The sequence below is a fragment of the Lampris incognitus genome, chromosome 4 (assembly GCF_029633865.1).
Source record: "Lampris incognitus isolate fLamInc1 chromosome 4, fLamInc1.hap2, whole genome shotgun sequence".
NCBI classification, from domain to species: domain Eukaryota; kingdom Metazoa; phylum Chordata; class Actinopteri; order Lampriformes; family Lampridae; genus Lampris; species Lampris incognitus.
Window position 1 is genome coordinate 50693918 of NC_079214.1, and position 21326 is coordinate 50715243.

General features: G+C 43.9%; 1 protein-coding gene and 1 pseudogene across 1 annotated transcript in view; both read right to left on the minus strand.

Moving 5' to 3' along the window:
- Window positions 1-21326, minus strand: part of LOC130111513 (non-muscle caldesmon-like) — a 49253-nt gene that overhangs the window by 18348 nt on the left and 9579 nt on the right. Inside the window, exons 2-4 of the mRNA XM_056278735.1 lie at window positions 9543-9689; window positions 838-1120; window positions 414-550 (exon numbers count right to left, since the gene is read on the minus strand). Of these exons, the coding sequence (XP_056134710.1) occupies window positions 414-550; window positions 838-1120; window positions 9543-9689 (567 nt within the window). The remainder of the gene's footprint in view (window positions 1-413; window positions 551-837; window positions 1121-9542; window positions 9690-21326) is intronic.
- On the minus strand, window positions 16020-17323 carry LOC130111138 (carbohydrate sulfotransferase 12-like; annotated as a pseudogene).

Below are 21326 nucleotides of genomic sequence, written 5' to 3' on the forward strand. Positions count from 1 at the left end.
GAAGTAGTAGCAGTTTAATGGTTAAAGAAGTGTGATTGTGATTTTAAGCGCTCAGCTGTGAATTTCAACATGTGAAGAGAGTGGGACGAACTTTGTCTTTGTCCAACAAGGACTGCTCAGCTGCCGTTGAGCAAGGCATTTAAAGCCTAGCTACTCAGTTGGGGATAGCACTCAGCTGGGGATATCTGTACACTGTAAGGAAGCTCATCATATATACACCCTCAGTAAATAGACTGAAATGTCAATAACAAAACGTTACTTAATATATTTGTGTCAGCTGTGCAGTTCATCTGCACAGTGAGCAAACATAAAGTGGTGTCATGAAAAAGTGATTAAAAAAAGAAATTAAATTACACAGCTGACCTAAAAAACAGAGAAGAGAAAAAAATGCTATATTGTGAAGTTGAGATTACCGTTGCTGTACTCTTCCTGCCAACAAACAGGAGGTCCTCTCTGCTGCCTGGCTGTTTGTGTACCAGGGACCTCCATCCTGTGGCATGAAGACTGTGCAGCTGTAGGAGATCTTGACTTCCTTTTTCATGTTACATATCTAGAATGTACAATAGAAAGACAGCAGGGTACTTTACAATGACCACATGGGGGTATAACAACACCAACACAATTAGAAAAAAAAATCTTTGAGTGAAACCCTTGGATAATGTACTTAGCACATTATGGATATTAGATATGTTACATTAATTCAAATTACGGCATGTTTCCCCACTGAGAACACATAATGTGTTAGAGGTTTTAAATTCACTGCTAACACTGCAGTGAAACACTACAGATAGTAAAACCATCTCTGGTACAAACTGTACGATTGTTACAAAGATAGACCTTGTCCTCTGGGTGTCGTCTTAAAGCTTCTTGGGACTTATTATTTCCTCTGGCACCACATTGCCCCTCCTCCTCCTCCTCCTTCTCCTCTCTCTCCTCCACTTCAGGATCAGATTTCCGTCTTGGTTCAGAACATCCTTTCTCTCTGGTTTTGTAGTCATTCTGGACCTGCTGCTTCTCCTTGGAGGGCAGTTTACGGCTCTCCAACTTGTGGGTCCAGTCGCTGAAGCCTTCGTCTTCCTCCTGAACAAACTGGCAGCAGGGTTTCAGCTCTTGGCCCCACCTGACAGCAGTCGTGGAGAATAGTTACCACTAGAGGTACCAACAGAAAGACGATGAAGCAAAATATTGTCTGGATTCATCTTTTGCTTTGACCTGAAAGTCAATGGTTCAAAACTCTGGAGGAGTTTGGAAAATCTAGGCTGAGTGAATGAGAAACTCACTGCCCTTCCCCAACAACTACACCTGTGGTACCTTTGAGAAAGGCACTTAGCTCCAGAATATAGTACTGGGCAGCTCTCATATATAACTAAATAAATGAGAAGAAGGGTCATGCCAAAACAGTATGTGCCCTGTTAACCTTTCCCAGAGGAAGAAAAATTAAACTTAAAAAAAAAAGACAAAATCGAACAAATGTATCAAACAGCAACTGACACTAAATGTTGTCATTTGGCTGTACTTTGCTTTCATGTACTGCTAAAAGACACATTACAGGGGAAAAGCATGATAACCTAATAGTTTGCATGTGTACCCACAGGTACGCAAGACACTCAGATAGTTTAACTTGAGTGTTTTGTGGTCACAGCAGTTGGCACAATCATTCAACTGCAGAAAACCAACTGCACCTTGATAGTGTTGCATGGCAGTAAGAGGAAGTGAACTTAAACACTTGCCAAGGGTGGCTCAGCTCTGAATGAGATGTTATTTGTGGACATACTATATGGAGGATCCGGGGGCACTGCCAAGACATTTAGCCCGATGACAGATGGTAGATGGCTTTGATAGAAACCCATCAGCTGGACCTTTCTTAGCAGAATGGCACTGCTGCATCGTGTTCTCTACTTGACTCTCAGAGATATGGCACATCATGACCATGATGCATTACGATTCCTCACAGGATCCAGGTACCTTACCCACCATTGTGTATTATATGCAAAAGCAGTTCTAACTCCCTCCATGACTCTCTTTAGCTGGTTTCATTCACATGCTTTTATTTCAAAAGCCATAATTGGTTTATTTCTAAGCTATTTGTCTAGTCTTCTTAATTTGAGCCATAGCTATAGACTTCATTCAAGTGAGATGCTTATGTTAAGCATCCCTCATACTGGCATCTGAATTTAAAAAGAGAGCCTTTAGTCACTATGCATGGTGCTGGAACCATTCAGCCAAAGGTTATATTTAAAGTACTTTTTCCCCTTGCTGCCTTGGCTTATTAAATTCATTTAGGTGTGAGATCGGCACCTATTTTAGCAACTGACATTGACCTATGACCTATAACCTAAGCTTTTCTTATGTTGTCTATACTATCTTTACTTGATTTTGTTTTATTTATCTTGTAGACAGATTGATGGATGAGATCAGGCAGGACTCTCCGTGGACTATGATATTCGTGGATGACATTGTGATCTGTAATGAGATTAGGGAGCAGATTAAGGAGAGCCTGGAGAGGTGGAGGTATGCACTTGAGAAAAGAGGGATGAAAGTCAGTAGGAGCAAGACAGAATACATATGCGTGAATGAGAGGGAGGACTGCAGAACGGTGAGGATGCAAGGAGTGGAGGTGACGAAGATGGATGAGTTTAAATACTTGGGGTCAACTGTTCAAAGTAACAGGGAGTGCAGAAGAGAGGTGAAGAAGAGAGTGCAGGCAGGGTGGAGTGGGTGGAGAAGAGTGTCAGGAGTGATTTGTGACAGAAGGGTACCAGCAAGAAAGAGTTAAAGGGAAGGTTTACAAGATGGTAGTGAGACCAGCTATGTTATATGGTTTGGAGACAGTGGCCACGATGAAAAGACAGGAGGTGGAGATGGAGGTGGCAGAGTTGAAGATGCTAAGATTTTCATTGGGAGTGACGAAGAAGAACAGGATTAGGAACGAGTATATTAAAGGGACAGCTCAGGTTGGACAATTTGGAGACAAAGCAAGAGAGGCAAGATTGAGATGGTTTGGACATATGTGGAGGAGAGATTCTGGGTATATTGGGAGAAGGATGTTGAATGTGGAGCTGCCAGGGAAGAGGAAAAGAGGAAGGCCAAAGAGGAGGTTTATGGATGTGGTCAGGGAGGACATGCATGTGGCTGGTGTGACAGAGGAAGATGCAGAGGACAGGAAGAGATGGAAACGGATGATCCGCTGTGGAGACCCCTAACAGGAGCAGACGAAAGTAATAGTAGTAGTAGCGATAGTAGCAGCAGCAGCAGCAGCAGCAGTAGTAGTAGTAGTAGTAGTAGTGGTAGATTTTATTTATCTTGTGTATGTTGTGTGTATAAAAAGGGCTCCCTTGTAAAAGAGAGTTTGATGAAAGATAAATGAAAAACTCCACATTTTTCTTTGCCGGCTTATCATCTCTGATCAGCTTGTGAAACTCTGACACTAGGTTGCTTGATACTGTTGTAGTTCAAAGTATTGACTAACAATGCAATTAGGTACCTGTTTCTTATTAACCTGTAGGCTTCTTGACATCTCAAATAAATTTGCCCCATTATGAATTTTGTATGACTTTTTCACACTTTTGTCAAACACCAGATTTTTTCACTTTTATTTACCCATGGAAGCTTGACTGAGCACAAATGCTCTTCCTTAAGCACATCCCTGGCTATCCCTCACATATATACACTTATTATTTAAAGTTGTCCTGTCCAGTTAGTCACACAGACAGAAATAAAATGTTTCAGATAACCAGGCTAACCTCAAAGCTATGGCCTCCCCAACGGCAAAACTAGCTTGCTCTACACGTAAAGGAACAGCATAGGATCAGCTCACTATGACTATATTAATCACAACGGACCATCGCCAATGATGAAAAGCCACCGACACAAGCTAGATTATTATGCAGAATACCAAAAACTGAAATGGCTCTTCATTTTATTTTATTTATCAAGTCTTGGTTTTATTAAAACTCCTGACATCATGAATGAAGTAGTCAGCTTTTTACAAAGCAAAACTTAAAGGGGGTTGTTATGTTTGCTATCTTTCATTTTAAAACAGTTTGGTACTTTGTTAATGGAACATGAATATGGCTATTATTATTTAAGTTTCCTTTATTAATCCCCTTGGGGAAATTCAGTTACTGTAAATTAACTCATCCTAGCTGTGATCTGTAGCTAGGAGCGGTGGGCTGCCAACTTGATGCTGCGCCCGGGGACCAACTCCAGTTCTTTTCCCAATGCCTTAATCAGGGGCACAGACAGGAGTATAAACCCTAACATGCATGTTTCCTTTTTTTTTTAAATTCTCCCCCCTCCCCTCCCCTTTTTCTCCCGAGTGTACTTGACCAATTATTCCATGCTTATGAGCCGTCCCAGTCGCTGCTCCACCCCCTCTGCCAATCCGGGGAGGGCTGCAGACTACCACATGCCTTCTCCAATACATGTGGAGTAGCCAGCCGCTTCTTTTCACCTGACAGTGGGGAGTTTCGCCAGGGGGACGTAGCGCGTGGGAGGATAACGCTATTCCCCCAAGTTCCCCCTCCCCCCCGATCAGGCGCCCCGACTGACCAGAGGAGGTGCTAGTGCAGTGACCAGGGCACATACCCTCATCCGGCTTCCCACCTGCAGACACAGCCAATTGTGTCTGTAGGTACGTCCGACCAAGCTGGAGGTAACACAGGGATTCGAACAGGCAATCCCTGTGTTGGTAGGCAATGGAATAGACCACCACACCACCCAGACACTATGCATGTTTCTTTTGATGGTGGGGGAAACTGGGGCACCCGGATAAAACCAACCGCAGGCATGGGGAGAACATGCAAACTTCACACAGAAAGGACCTGGGATGACCCCCGAGGTTGGACTACCCTGGGGTTAGAACCCTGGACCTTAGGCGACAGCGCTAACCACTGGGCCACCGTGCCGCCCATTATTGTTGCTATTTATGTTGTTTTCATCATTAATTTTATCATTATCATTCAAATCTACAGGCAGAAAGAACCATATGGAGGTCCAAATAATGGAGCAATGCTGAGAGGAATTCTCATCATTAGCTTTGTCCCCAGTGATTGAAATGTTTTCATTTGATGGGTCAATGCCCTAATGCAGCATGACCCCGAGGCAGCGTTTCAAGCAAAAGCACAGCAAATGTCTCAGTCCACTGAATAGATCATCACTGAGGTATGTGAATGGATTGCCCGTACCCATGATTTAAGTACTCGTTTTTCCTGCAATCAGCACAACAGGCAGAACTAAGTTATAAGCAATTAGAGATGGCTACGTAGACACAACTTGAGAACATTGGGGCCTTCATCTTGATCAACTAAGCCCCACTATTTCAAAAGGTCTCCTTGACATTACTCATATGGGATTTAGTTTCCTCTCAAATCTGGGGTCCATGAGACTGACGAATTCATTCCAAAGCTTATCCAGCGGAGCCACATCATCTTGCCTTCTAAGGCAGGACACCCAAACATGGGTGCTGGGCTTTAGGTCAGAAGGTGGGAATGTATTTGGACACTGAGAATTTAAACTAAGGGTATTAAAATGCCCCCCCCCTAAATTTGGTTTACAAAATACAAAATAGCATCATAAAACACTTAAGGAAGCACTACGGGCCCACTGAAAGCAGGGCACACACAGAGACAAAAAAAATAAAAATAAAAATATGACTCACCACACAACACTATACACCAAACAGGAAAATGTCACATGCAGAACAAAATGTAGAAAAGACCAGACTAGAAGTCAGTAATTCCATTTAGTGCAAATAACAGTAAGTTAGTGTCAATGGTGTCATGGTGCACGGAAGAGTAAATTGCATTTCTGTCTTCCTCGACAATTACTGTGATAAAGCACTCAAGAAGGGAAGTGAACCTTTAACTGCTGCTTCTCGGCAGTGATGCGGGACAGTGTTAATGTGTTAAGCCTAATTTATGCTCCAAATGTCGGCTAGCAGACAAATGTCTCCCGGCAGACAAAAAAGTGTCTCTCGAGTTGTTGCATTTATGCTTGTCGCAATGTCGCTGACTGTTTCCTGGTATCTATGGAAATGTTTCGCGTCACGCGCTGTGTTGTAAACAGTAGCGAGTGTTCTTTTTATGAATGAGCGCGCGTAATGTAAACAACGCTCTCAAGCAAAACCATGGCAACGCTCGAACACCTCGTCCCTTCAATCCAACTATCCAATCACAGCTAAGCGACATAATGTGCGCGAATCTGCGACAGAAGAAAATGTGTCGTGTACACGACAGCCCTGGGAGACACAAAAAGTGTCTCTCATGACGTCAAAATTGTCGAGAGACAACTGTCTGCTAGCCGACATTTGGAGTATAAATTGGGCCTTACAGCTCCTAGCTGTGAGTTTTGTCGGTATGTGTAACTCTCTTTGCTTTATATGTCTCTAAATTTCACAATGTTTCATTCACATCCGCTAACATGTCTATCTTTGAAGGCTTAGTTATTCATTATCATAGCCTATCCCTGCTGACGCATTATCAGCTGTGTTTGAGAGTATGTGGCGAGAAAACACGGCCAGGGTTACAAACACAGTCACAGTCTGAACAATCATGGGATCGAATCAAGATTTCTCTTTTACTCAATAATCCTCGCCTTTTTCCTGCCTTTTCTCCCCAGTTGAATTATTTATTACCAATTACCCCAATCTTCCAAGCCACCCGGGTTGCTGCTCCACCCCCTCTGCCGATCCGGGGAGGGCTGCAGACTACCACATGCCTCCTCCATACATGTGGAGTTGCCAGCCGCTTCTTTTCACCTGACAGTGAGGCGTTTTGCCAGGGGGATGTAGCGCATGGGAGGATCACGCTATTCCCCCCAGTCCCCCTCCACCAGAACAGGTGCCCCGACCGACCAGAGGAGGCGGTAGTGCAGCAACCTAGACACATACCCACATCCGGTTTCCCACCTGCAGACACGGCCAATTGTGTCTGTAGGGACACCCGGCCAAGCCGGAGGTCAACCGATGATCCCCATGTTGGTAGGCAACAGAATAGACCGCCACGCCACCTGGACACCCAATCCTCACTTTTTAGGGCTTTTTACATCAGTTAACAATTGGCTGTCACAATTCAGTATATGCACAGTGCAGCATCAAGCTTAACGCGTGGACTCCTCTCGCTGTTTAAGTGCCAACACATATACAGACAGAGTAATGCACACAGGTGTTGTTCATTGGCCAAATAGGCCGCTGCCCCTCCCTGCTTCCTTTGTACAAACCCATTTGGTTCAAAATCTGATGGCATACACTACCGTTCAAAAGTTTGGGATCACATTGAAATGTCCATATTTATGAAGGAAAAGCACTGTACTTTTCAATGAAGATAACTTTAAACTAGTCTTAACTTTAAAGAAATACACTCTATACATTGCTAATGTGGTAAATGACTATTCTAGCTGCAAATGTCTGGTTTTTGGTGCAATATCTACATAGGTGTATAGAGGCCCATTTCAAGCAACTATCACTCCAGTGTTCTAATGGTACAATGTGTTTGCTCATTGGCTCAGAAGGCTAATTGATGATTAGAAAACCCTTGTGCAATCATGTTCATACATCTGAAAACAGTTTAGCTCGTTACAGAAGCTACAAAACTGACCTTCCTTTGAGCAGATTGAGTTTCTGGAGCATCACATTTGTGGGGTCAATTAAACGCTCAAAATGGCCAGAAAAAGAGAACTTTCATCTGAAACTCGACAGTCTATTCTTGTTCTTAGAAATGAAGGCTATTCCATGCGAGAAATTGCCAAGAAATTGAAGATTTCCTACACCGGTGTGTACTACTCCCTTCGGAGGACAGCACAAACAGGCTCTAACCAGAGTAGAAAAAGAAGTGGGAGGCCGCGTTGCACAACTGAGCAAGAAGATAAGTACATTAGAGTCTCTAGTTTGAGAAACAGACGCCTCACAGGTCCCCAACTGGCATCTTCATTAAATAGTACCCGCAAAACACCAGTGTCAACATCTACAGTGAAGAGGCGGCTGCGGGATTCTGGGCTTCAGGGCAGAGTGGCAAAGAAAAAGCCATATCTGAGACTGACCAATAAAAGAAAAAGATTAAGATGGGCAAAAGAACACAGACATTGGACAGAGGAAGACTGGAAAAAAGTGTTGTGGACGGATGAATCCAAGTTTGAGGTGTTTGGATCACAAAGAAGAACGTTTGTGAGACGCAGAACAAATGAAAAGATGCTGGAAGAATGCCTGACGCCATCTGTTAAGCATGGTGGAGGTAATGTGATGGTCTGGGGTTGCTTTGGTGCTGGTAAGGTGGGAGATTTGTACAGGGTAAAAGGGATTCTGAATAAGGAAGGCTATCACTCCATTTTGCAACGCCATGCCATACCCAGTGGACAGCGCTTGATTGGAGCCAATTTCATCCTACAACAGGACAATGACCCTAAACACACCTCCAAATTGTGCAAGAACTATTTAGAGCAGAAGCAGGCAGCTGGTATTCTATCGGTAATGGAGTGGCCAGCGCAGTCACCAGATCTGAACCCCATTGAGCTGTTGTGGGAGCAGCTTGACCGTATGGTACGCAAGAAGTGCCCATCCAACCAATCCAACTTGTGGGAGCTGCTTCTGGAAGCGTGGGGTGCAATTTGTCCAGATTACCTCAACAAATTAACAGCTAGAATGCCAAAGGTCTGCAATGCTGTAATTGCTGCAAATGGAGGATTCTTTGACGAAAGCAAAGTTTGATGTAAAAAAAATCTTATTTCAAATACAAATCATTATTTCTAACCTTGTCAATGTCTTGACTCTATTTTCTATTCATTTCACAACATATGGTGGTGAATAAGTGTGACTTTTCATGGAAAACACAAAATTGTTTGGGTGATCCCAAACTTTTGAACGGTAGTGTATGTTGGAGTCAGTATCAAGCAGGATGTCACTAACAGAACGTACTCAAGCTTGATAAACCTCTCTTAGATAAATACAGAGTGCAAATCTCAAATCACTTTTGTGAATGTGTGGAGGCTCGTTCTTCAACAAGCACCTCTCTGAGGGCGCGCCCTGTAAAATCTGTGGTACTTGGTGATGTTTCTGTGGTCTTTCTGTGACGCATGAGTTAACTATCATAGGACAATCAAATTCAGTAGTATGCACCATAAGTTAATGTACTACATACCTTGTAGAAACTGTAATGTATTACATATTATCACATAAAAAAGCAACACAAAGGGCCGTATTGGTATCATTTACAGTAGTATTGACAAAATAATCTCCGAAACGTGCACCACAGCAAGCCCACAGCTCATGGTGTTGAATGCCCAGAGACTGTCAACTAGTTAGTTAATGGCTCTGCATGTGAAACTCCTCCATGAGATGAGGATTTAATCCAGGCTCAACCTTCTCCTCACACTTACTTCTTTTCCACAATCTAATACATAGTACAGCGGCAGAAATATCCCAGGGACACAACTACTTGATGAATTTGTGGCAGAATACTGCTTTGTACTGTAGAGGTGTGGTGGCAGGTGTGTGAGGGCTAGTCTTTCTCTGTGCTATATAGAAGAAAAAAAATATTTCTCATACTTACACTGTTTGCTGTGTTAAGAAACTATTTCCTTGAGAAGGGGTTACAGGCAAAGATAGACTTCCCTGGCCTCTCTCCTTCTCCCTGGCCCGTCTCCTGCGCTCTCGCTCGATCTCCTCAGCATCCTCCAGACTCCGCTGGGCCGTCACCCTGTAGTCATAATGGACAGAGACATGTTGTAATGGACACACTGATTTATTTCCAATCACATCCCTGCTCTCTAAAGATCATGGTTTATTGGTGGTTCTCATGAGACCCAAACAAAATCTACATGCACCTAAGTGATCCTAGAATGAAGAAGATAGACAAAAACATTGACAATACATTCCCTAAAGAACTTCTTTATGTTTTATGTTTTGGGGGTACCATTCATGAGCCCTTTATTAAAGAATAATTCTGTTCTTATTTTTTTGAACCAGGTCTTATTTTTGCAGTTTTTGCCATTGTGTATTTGGGTTATGATATAATTTTACTCACCGACTTTGTGTTGGAGTTTTTGGACACAGGACTATCACTGGGAACAGGTGTATGGAATGATGTATTTTGGAACAACAGAACACGAGTATCAGACAAGTTTCAACAAATCCAATTTAACCTAATTACTGAAACCATGTATTGAGAAGTGGAAATGACAGTGCATGTTAAACACTATTACCCAAAATGTCTAATGTCATCAATGATCAATCTCATTGCTGAGCTATTTCCTGGTTCAACCTGCAGGAGTGATGTTTACGGTAGGTAGTAGTACTCATACTATCCAGCCCAAAAGAGAGCCCAGATGAGATGGGTTATGGGAAATCATGTACTCAGACTGAGACGCTTTTTTTTTTTTGTTGCTGAATGGACAGGTTTAGCACTTGTGTTCAATTGTTCCATAAGGCACCATTTTAAAGCTGTCTTCAAGTGGCTCCATGCCCAAAATCTCCAAAATAAATCCAGTGAGTAAAATGATATCTTAACCGACACAACCTTCAAAAATATAAGACCCAGGTTGTGAAAACCTGGAATTTTCCTTTATAAGCTATACTCGGAGGAGTTGTCTGACTTGACTTGACTTCCCACGTAGTCGCCATATGAAAAACTCCTGAAGGTTACTTGAAACCCCATTCGAGAGTGTCCACATGTACAGTCTATCTTTATTCAGAGGTTGTGTGTAGTATGCTATATCAAGAGTGGGGAAACAATACCAGCCACCAGGGACACCCTGGTAAATTTTTATTACAGCTGGTAAATTTGTCTACTTTACCAGCAACTTTGGCAAGTTACCAGCTATTGTTTAGCGACTGTATTGCATTCTAATACCCTATTTAATGTTAATAATCCTACTTGGCTGATAGAGTGATAGAGAACTTCTGTAAACGGGTAGATGAGAAAGTTCATTTCTTCTCTCAGCTTCATCTGTCCTCGGTGTGTTACACGTTCCGGACATGACAGACCTCTTGCGTAGAATTGCAACAACAGCTGGTGTGTTGTTGCAGGCACTTGTCACATGAAACCAAATGAAACCAACTGAGGCTTCACATGAATCACTTCCCCTCTTCCCACATTATCCTCCTCTACTTGTGCTGTGCCAATACGCTCCAGCCTTGAGAACAAAGATGCAGTGTCGTAGATGTGAAGCACAACTCTTTTTTTAAAGAGTTGTAGATTTTGAGAGCTTTGCAGTGCATTTGCCACCTTGTCATCTCATACAGTACGTTTGTACTCAAACACACATGCACCTAAAACAATAAACACAGGCACATGTACATCCGTGCATGTGGACGTTCACGAAAGAGGCAGTTAAGTTTCTAAGTCTGCACAGGTGGAAAACCAATTCAGTCTGATTGCGTTTTTAGTTGCTTAATTTCAGAAGGATTTCATGTTCAATCAATCACAGCTTTCAATGAGTTGGCCTCAGTCGGACTTGATGATAACAATGACTCTTTATTGTCCAACCACATCTGGTTCAGTCTCAGGCGGCAGCAATGCTTTTTCACTTAACTTCAGCCACTTTTTTAATTTTCCAACGACGACTTCAACTCCAAGCTTCACTTCCGCTGGCTAGTCGATGGCAAGGGAGGGAGGGGGAGGGGGGAGGTCAAAGGAAAAGGGAAAAAGCAGGAGGAAGTATGGAAGACAGTGGGACTCTGCATGGTCAGGGCTAAGTTGAAGAATGGTGTCCTGCCTTGACCTCTGAGCAGGGAAATCCCATTCACTGAGTTTCACTTACTCTATCACATTATCACATCCTGGGTATTTTGGGAGCTAACCAACTACCATTTGGAAGTCTCTGTCTTTTATGAAAATTTAGTTAGCTGGTAATAGTAAAAAGGTGGCGGATGAATGTTGAGATGAGCCAGACGCTGTGGCAGCATGCCACATTTTTATCCCAGCCCATCCGGGAACAAAACCTGGAGCTTATTTGGAGTATGTTAGTCTGTTTTTTAACAATCTGTAAATCGTCTTTTTGTACTCAGTTATGGGTCAGTTCATCACGAGGGCCCTCATTAAAATGTATGCCTCATGTGGGAGCAGGTTTCTGTAATGGTTAAAGAGGATTTCCTTTAAGATCGCAGTCCCATTCAACAGCAACCTGTCCTGTTAAAAAGAGCCTGTTGACAACAATGTGCTCCGTCTATTTCTCACCTTTGAAAAAAAGGCTCAAAATAGGATACTGTGAGGTGTTTACTAGCACAGACAAGAAAGACGAAGTGGTTGGTTTGGAAAAGACTGGATCTCTGATATGTGGAGGCGGTAACACTGATATGTGTAGTTATGTTTCCATGGCTAATAGTAGGCTATTTTGTTAACAAACACAGAATCTCTGTTTCCTCCCTTCAGTTGCCCTGAATTTTAGCACTCCATAAATACCTCAAATACCAGAATACATATGGACAAAAAACAGAAACAGATTAAGTTTTATAAATAGGTATTAATAGTCAACAAAAAACATGGGTCAACTGTTCTGCGCTAAGCTGAAATCTTAGAAATGGAGTATGAGCCAGCTGTTTTGGCACAACTAAATCAAGTTTTTGCCTGGGCTGCCCAGCGGGGCCAGCCCTACAAACTCGAATGTCGTTGAGTGATCATGTGTGGACTGACTGGATGACGACTGGCTGAATCCAAATGTCCGGACTTCACCGCACGTGCAGACTCGCAAACTTTGTGGGTTAGTTCGCGGGAAGTCTGCGAGTGCTGAGGGCAGTCCAAATCCACAATTCATTCAGTCCACAAGAGGCTTCAAGCAGACCTTCTGCAGACTTCCAGAAAGTCCGCTTGGGGAGCAGAGTTCACTGGACTTCACAGATTTAATTACTTCATTACAATACGGATGTGACGTTATAGTTTTTCCCAATTGCCGACTAAAAACAAAACAAACTTATTATGAATGTGTAAAACAATTACTGTAATACAACATTACTTGAATAATGTAGGCCAGAAATAATATTCAACCACATCATTTAAAAATATAGGCTATAGAGGTAATCAAAATGCACTTTAATATTGCAGCCTACCCTATAAAAGCTATGCACGACTTAAGGCCTTTACACACTGGGGATGTGAGGAATAAACGATAGGAAAATTTCTGTTTCAAATTTGCGAGACGTGAGGGGGAATCAACCCACGGGTTCAGGTACGGTGGTGTGGTGCATGGGCATCTCTTCCTCTTTCTTTTGGGGTCTTGGGGGGACTCCCGCCCACTGCCGATTCGGCCCCCGCACTCTTTCTATTGCAGTGCACCACGACCAGCTCTGGAGCATCAAGGAATGATTGCCTTGCTACCAACTCTACTACATCTAAAAGTAAACTATATAAGCTACTCACTATCCTGATAGCCTATTTGTTGGGTGATCCTCCACCACACATTGTCCTTGAGTTCATTGTCTTTATAATTTTTGTGTCCTTTGTCATACAATACAGGATGATGAGAAACACAAACGACCAACAGGTCCGCCATTGTCATTAGGAGTTGTGAGGTGGTGTCCGTTCCGCGCAACATGATTGGTTGATACCTTTATTTGCAGCACGAAAGCTCAGAAACCTCATTCTGAAAAAAAGTCACTTTTTCACCCCGTAATATTCGCATTCTGCGTGAAAGTATATGGGTGTCTACACCTGTAGACCCATCTACAGGCCAGGGGCCACTCTTTCAAGGACGGAGATGCGCACATCCTTGACAGGGAGGAACGCTGGTTTGAATGGGGAGTCAAAGAGTCCATCTATGTAAAGCGGGACCAAACAACCCTGAGCCAAGGGGGCGGGGGGCTAACAGAACATCTCTCACCATTTTACAATGCTGTGATTGCAACTATTCCCCAATCCTCTGTGAATAGTACATATGGCCATTGTAACTGTAATTAACGGTCACGGCAATTTGTATATGAAACTGATCAATGTTTTCGGTTGTTATGCCACTGTATTGTTATAAAGGTGGTGATACCTGCAGTCAGTAGAGACTGAAGAGGTCACTTAGATGAGTGATGAAATGTTTCTGTCAATAAAGGTTGTGTCCAGATGAACTGATTCACCTTTCTGTGAGTTTCCCTATGGTTGATGCTAGGGTTTATTAGAGTAAAGTGTCCCTACGTGTGAATGCATGTGGGTATGTCGGCCCCGTGATGGCCTGGTAGCCTGTCCAGGGTGTCGCCCCGCCTGCCGCCCAACGACTGCTGGGATAGGCTCCAGCATCCCCACGACCCTGAGAGCAGGATAAGCGGTTTGGATGATGGATGGTGCTAGAGGGGATTGGCCAGAGCTCTGATTGGTTGTTTCACAGTCAGAAAACTGATGACGTTCTGGGTATTCGGTTAACGTGAGTGGTTGAGGTTAGGGTTAAGGTCATGGTTAGAAAATCAGAGGCATGCGAATGTTTTCATCACCCAGAGCAGAGTATCCCTTCCGTCCCTCTGGCTGATCCACTGTAGCATCAACATTTCCCTGTTGGCCGTGAATCGGTGCAGCGGTTCCAGCTTATTCCAGAGACTGTCCTCCATGCACCAGAAAAAAAGGAAAAAAAGGACCCCATACGTCGTTTGTACAAGCAGCTTATTACGACCTATAGTTACGTTTTAGACTACTTCCTCGCGGTCCTCCGCAATTATAATACGTTACTTTCCCTGTAACAATATGCGATCTCCTTCCATAAGCTATCGTGAGAAGGAATATTAATAAAAGCAAAGTTTAATGTCGCATAGCGGTTACAATGTCCACACTAGCTGACTTTCTAACTTTTGGCTAATGTTAAGTTAGCTCTTATAACGTTATTCATAGGTAAACATACTGCTGGTAGCAATCTTAGTTACTATACTAGACGAAAACGCACTGACTACATATTCTATTGTTCTCAAGTTGCTTCAAAACCCACAATGGACAGAGGTGAAAAGTATCTGTGGCATATCTCCTGCTACCGGTAGGGGCGCTAATTTAGGAAACGCTCCTGTGAGTAAAGGGCAAACGACCTATGTGGTCGTATGGGTTGGAGCACTTATTATTCCACATTTATCGCACGCCAGCGAGAGGAATGTATTACTGCTAGTGATGGGCGGACCAATTCTTTTCAAAAAATCGGTTCCTTCGAGCTAATACATGTAACTGTATCGAATCTTTCGAGTTTTGATACTTTTGCAAAGTATGGCGTCGGTTTCTCCGTGAAACTCCCGTTATTCGACAGCTGGTGCTGCTCGTCCCAAAAAACCTCTTCAATGCACTACCAGTCATCATGTATAAGTTTGCATTAATACATTTTAAATATTCACTTTAATGCACTGATTCAGCATCCCACTTGTATGTATAAGATAAGTAAGATCAATACGTTACAGAATGTCGCTGACCAACGACCTGTCGTTCTTTTAGAGGGGCAAGTAGACCTCCTAGTTCAAGAGAGCAGTTTGTTCAGTCTGCTTCAGCTTAACCTGCGATCTGTCTCGTCTCGAGTCCGATGCAATCGCTTCTCGTTCATTCATACGTCCCACTTCGAGAGAACGGTTCATTTGATCTCCTTCGGTGGACGTTAAAATATTTTCACTTTTTGCTGAACTCGTCCTTGAACAAGATGGCCGCCGTGAGCCTTCCCCCAGTTCTAGCTCTGCTGCTGTCTTGCACTTTTGTGTTGTTTTTTTTCATATTTACAAAAATCTTTATTTTGTCGACATTGCGTTTTACAAAAGACGATCGATGTTTAGCTTCTGTCTCGTGCTCCAGCCTTCTGAACCTTTACTTACCAAAATACCATTTAAAGTGCTTTAATATGGAAAACCTGAGATACATTAGCTTGCAAGAGTGTCCTGCAATGTTCAGAAATGTGCTACAACAGTTGGCAAACTGAAGCAGATTTGGGCAGCATGCAATACTTCTGGCAGGCACTCCACTTGTATGAGGTATGACAAAACTGGAAAATTAAACAGCATTGTGGATAAAAGGCTTTACTGGTGTAAAGGTAGATAATACATTGGCTCTGTACATTGTTCAGTGCCCAGGCACTTGGCCCTCTGTGTTGGTCTACCGGTGGAGCACACTGTCAGGTTTGGGGCATCCAAACTGCTCAATGTCCGGCTCATACAGCTTGTACAATTCCCTTCTCATTACTATGGGTATCTCAGCAAACAAATTCCTCTCGCAGCTGGCAGCAGTGCGGTTGCGTGCTCCGGTAGGAAAGTGAAGCAGGGGATCCTCTCCCAGGATTCTCAGTAACTGCTCTGAGTCTGTCTCCGGTGTCTCTAACTGGCCAATAAAGTCATACTGGACCTGGCATGGATGGCACAGACAGTACACCTGCTGCCAGTGTTCACTGAAGGTAGCATCCTTCTCAGTCTCTGGATCCAGTAGGTATGTGATGAACTGCTGAAACGTTGGTTTGTTTCCTGCAGCAAATGCCTGGGCTGTTGTCTCTGGAAGACTTCCAGACAGGTTACCATAATGATGCAGCATGATAGAACCTAACTGATGGTAAAAGTCCTCATTTGGCCTTCCGAATTTGTTCCTGAAGGCAGAGATGAGGCGAACAAAGGGGCCTCCTACAAACAGGAACTTAGTGTAGCCCTGCAGCTTCAATGCCATGAGGTGTCAGGACAGAGAGCCATAATGACGCAAAGGTCAGGTGAAGAGAGGAGTTGTGTACAAGGTCAGGAGGTACAGCTTCTGGGTCCAGAGATTGAGAGAGAACCACCATCACCCTCTTCCAGTTGGTACACGCTACCTTGGGAACATAGTAGATAATTTGGTGGGTGTCATCTACAGTCAGGTGGTCCAGTTCTCTGTTGGGGATCTGGCCGAATGTCCAGGTCTTATCAGGAAATTCCACCGACCCCTCTCCTGAACACACACTCACAATTATCTGCTTCCTCTCCTCCTGTCCTCAGCATGCCTCCTCTCACCTTCTTCCTCCTCCTCGTGCTCTTCCCTTCTCTCCCCATCCTTCTCCTTCCTTTCTTTCTCTCGGTGCCTCTCAGCCTCGCTCCCCACCGCTGGCTGCTCTGAGATGGGGGCGGGGCACTGCATCCGGTGGTGGGGAGGGAGAGGAGAGAACTGGGCAGGACTGTGGCAGTGGAAAGGGAGTGTAAGGGGACTGGGGACATCTCAGGTTGGGAGTAATGATCAAGGGGGTTGCGTTTGGGCTCTTGTAGCAGGTAGAAGTTGAACCCCCCTACATCATCCCAATAGATGATAATCACGAGAATCATGAACAAAGAACCGACAATGAATGCCACTCGCAGACCATGCCACATCCCCATGGCTGCAGCAGATCCACAGGCAGGATAGGTTGAGAAACGGAAAGCAACTATCTCAGCTCCATTGGCAACCATCTCTCACGAAAGGAGATTTTTCCGCTTTTTCCGTCAACCACAGAATGTAGATTCGCTTCATTTTGTCTCTGGGGGAAAGCCCTTTGTCGCCACACCCTTAGCTTACCCTTCCCTGCTTGCTGTCCTAACTGCCGCGTGATGAGACCGACCAGAAATGAGAGTGGACTATATGCACACTCTATTCTGCATTCCTACTCGGCCAGCTCAATCATTTCCAGGCAGGGCCGGAAGTGATACGGACAACTGACAACAGCGAAGCAATGGCGTTTTTCACTCCGTCTCTTCAAGATCTACCCAAACTCACTGTTAACGACGTTAGTCGCATTATCCAAGAAGCATGCCATATATCAGTTACCAAAAAGGAAAAGGGCTTCAAACATTACGTTTCAAACTACAGCCACAATTACGAAGGTAAGATCCGGACATGTAATGTTACATGTAATGTTTCTCTCAGTCATTCTTGACATAGACATACGCTTCGAAGGGACAGGCTTTTACAGCAATCATGTCCTTTTCACTACCCAGGCAGCAAAGCATTTTCAGGGGATTTGCTGGGGCACTTTAGATTCAGAAATTTACAGTAGCATTTTCGCAGCTTGTTCATCATTCTCCTGTGAGCTATGTAGAAACCCCTCACATCTAGCCACAGCATGTACGGTCATCACCCAACTTTGTTCACACCCCTCCTCCTCATGCAATACCCTGATGTTTAGCCGCTTGTCTCAGCACCACCTTCTCCCATTGTCCCTAAACCCATCAGAATACACCCCACAGTTAATGTTCCCATCCCCAAGGCCACTGACAAACAGGGTCGGCCAATCCTCTATCAGGGAGGCAGGATGGTGTGCAACAAATTTAACGACCTGGTCTGCTCCCTCTCCAACTGCCGACTCTTGCAAACCTGCCGTTTCTGCAGTGGCGGGTGCCCATGCAAGAAAGCAAACAGCATCATTCCATCTCCAGACTTTTCCTTGCAGTACACAACCATCGACCATGCCATCACCTTCATCTGTTTGGCAGGCCACGGCACCTGGAGCTCCAAAGCTGACATTACCAATGCTTTCAAAGTCTTGCCCATTCATCAACACTTATAGCTTATTATTTCCCTGTACGCCTCACCTTTGGCTGTAGAAACAGCCCTAAGATCTTTGGCTCCCTTTCAGAAGCTTTATGTTGGATCCTCACCGACAACCACAGACTCCCTTATGTTTTCTACATTCTCAATGATTTCCTCATAGACACCCCTCTATCCTCACCTCTATGGCTCGGGCTCTCTACTACTACTACTTTCGGCTGCTCCCGTTAGGGGTCGCCACAGCGGATCATCCGTTTCCATTTCTTCCTGTCTTCTGCGTCTTCTGCGGCTGCGGCTCTCTACTCTTACTAAAACCTTCTCAGAACTTGGTGGCCCACTTTCCAAAGGGAAAATCCCAGGGCCTCACAGCTCCATAGAGGCTTTAGGCATCTCCCTGGACTCTATGTCCTTCCAGGTATCTCTGTCCCCTGAGAAAATACAGCACATCACACTGTTTCCATCTAACTATCTGCTAGACCTTCTCGGCCACCTCAACTATGCTATACACAAACCCTTCCTATCCAACCATCAAACCAAAGCAGCAGCCACCTCCTCTCTCCACTAGAGTCACACTAGACGATGCATGCAAAATGGAAATGCATCGCTGGCAACAATTCTTGTCTTCCTGGAATGGCATTTCTTTTTTTTTTAATTATTATTTCTTTTTTTTAAATGACTATGTCTCTAAATCCGATGACATTCAACTTTATACTGATGCCGTCCTTCCATAGGCTTTGGTGGTTACTGTGGCAGGAGATGGTTCGCTTCCAAGTGGCCCCTAGAGTTCATTTCTCTTGACCCACAGTCCATTTGCCCCTTGTCCGTGCCCCATAAGCTGTGTCCCATCATAATAGCTGCAATTTTTTGGGGACATGAATAGTCTAGGAAGTCTATACTCATCCACTCAGACAACCCCGCAGTAGTAGAGATCATAAACAAAGGTCGATCTCATTTTCCAGCAATGATGCAGTTCCTACGCAGACTCAGATTAATCTCCACTCAACACTAGTTCCTCCTCTGTGCAGCTTACATTCCCAGGCACCACAACTGCATTGCTGATTCATTGTCTCACTTCTTCATTTAGAAATTCAGACTCTTGGCCCCAGAGTTGGACATCCATCCCATACCAGTCCCACCCTTTTCTGCCACCATATTCTACTAGCTCCAAAGCCGGCAAACCTTTCAAATGCTTTGCAAGAAGCCATCCTTAACAGCCTTGTCCCACACACACTCTCAGCCTACCTAAATGGCTGGAACTGATGTCATGTCTATCTGCAACTTGATCACCCACACTCATTCCACTCTAAAAATCCACTGCTCCGCTATCCAGACTTACTTGTCGGGAATAAACTTTTTCTTCAAACTGTTCACCAGCCACCACTGTCCCTCTATCTCTCATTCCCATGTGTCCATGCTTCTGAAAGGCTTCTGAAAACAAGAACCTCCCCTCTCTGCAAAACATCCTTTTGCTACACTTAGGCAACTCATCTCCCTCAGTCGATCTAACTTTAGAATCCATGTTCTTGCGGTCTTTTTTTTTTTTTTTTGGCTTCCTACGGTGCTCTGAATTTGCTCCAACTTCTGCCTATATTCCATTACTTCATCCCAGCCCATCAGACATTGCTAGTCACACTCCAGACTCTCTCATATTCACATGCGGAGAAATAAACTGACCCATCTACATCCTCTGTCTAGACCTCTACCTCAGTCCATACGAGTTGCTATTTAAATATGTCTGTTCCAGGTATGCTGCAAACGCCTTGCCTCAAGACCCACTCTTTCTTACTGAAACTGGAAAAATTGCCATCAGATTCTGGTTCAACAACCATTTCCGACAAATTATTTGCATCGCCGGCATATCTCTACAACACTATTCTATTCATTCCTTCTGCATCAGAGCAGTTTCCATAGCAGCCAGACTGGGCATCCATAATCAAACAATTCAAGTTCTCGGTTGCTAGTCATCTCAGGCATATCATTCTTACATCAGCAATTATCTCAATGACTTCTATCATGCCCATGCTCACCTCAGCTCATCTAATTTAATTTGTGGGTCCATAGTCGGCTCGGGAAAACCATCACCTAAGACAGAACCACCCCCGTGAGTCTCCTTCTCCCCAGCCACTGTATGTGACGATGTCCCAGACCGGCCTAATCAGACAACTTCTACATCCATCCTCACCCTCACTTCCATCATTCATCCCCATTAAACCTTTAAACTCATGTTGTGGTATGGTCCTTGCTAGTGAATTGCTGTATCTAATTAAATAAGACAAACACAAACACGTTTGTACAATTTAACTTGTTTTTTCCGCAAACAATACAACATCACCATAGCAACAAGGTCAAGGTCAGACATTAACGCTTCATAGTCTGTCTCTGGTGGGGGAGTGGATGGATGGGTCATGTCATTTTTAAATAATGTGTGCCATATTCCAGACTGTCTGTTTTGTGACATGAAGCCCATCACCGATCTCTGTCTGAGTTTAAAAGGATGGTTTGGTTTCTGGGGATTTTACTATGTGTCCTACTTACAAAGAGTAAGACAAACTCAGGGATACCTTTTTTTTATGTCTGAGTGTGCAGTTTGAAGGTATGCTAAATAATGACTTTAGCTTAGCTTAGCACAATTGCTGGATATCTACTGGAATCATTAGCGGCTCCTCTCAAAAAAAAAAGGAGTTACACCTTTTCCATACCCAAATGTTAATACTTTTTACTCGTTAGCCTAGAGTAACAATTTTTCTCAATCGGCATTTTCACAAGTACATGCAAAATCCTAAAACTTAAATTATAGTTTGAATCACTTTTTCATACTATGCATATGTGTCGATTTCTGCTGCAGAAGAAGATGTATTTGGGTATTATAGAAGACTATGTAGTATTAAATTTTACAGATGGGTTTGTGTATGTGCAATCAGTATTGAT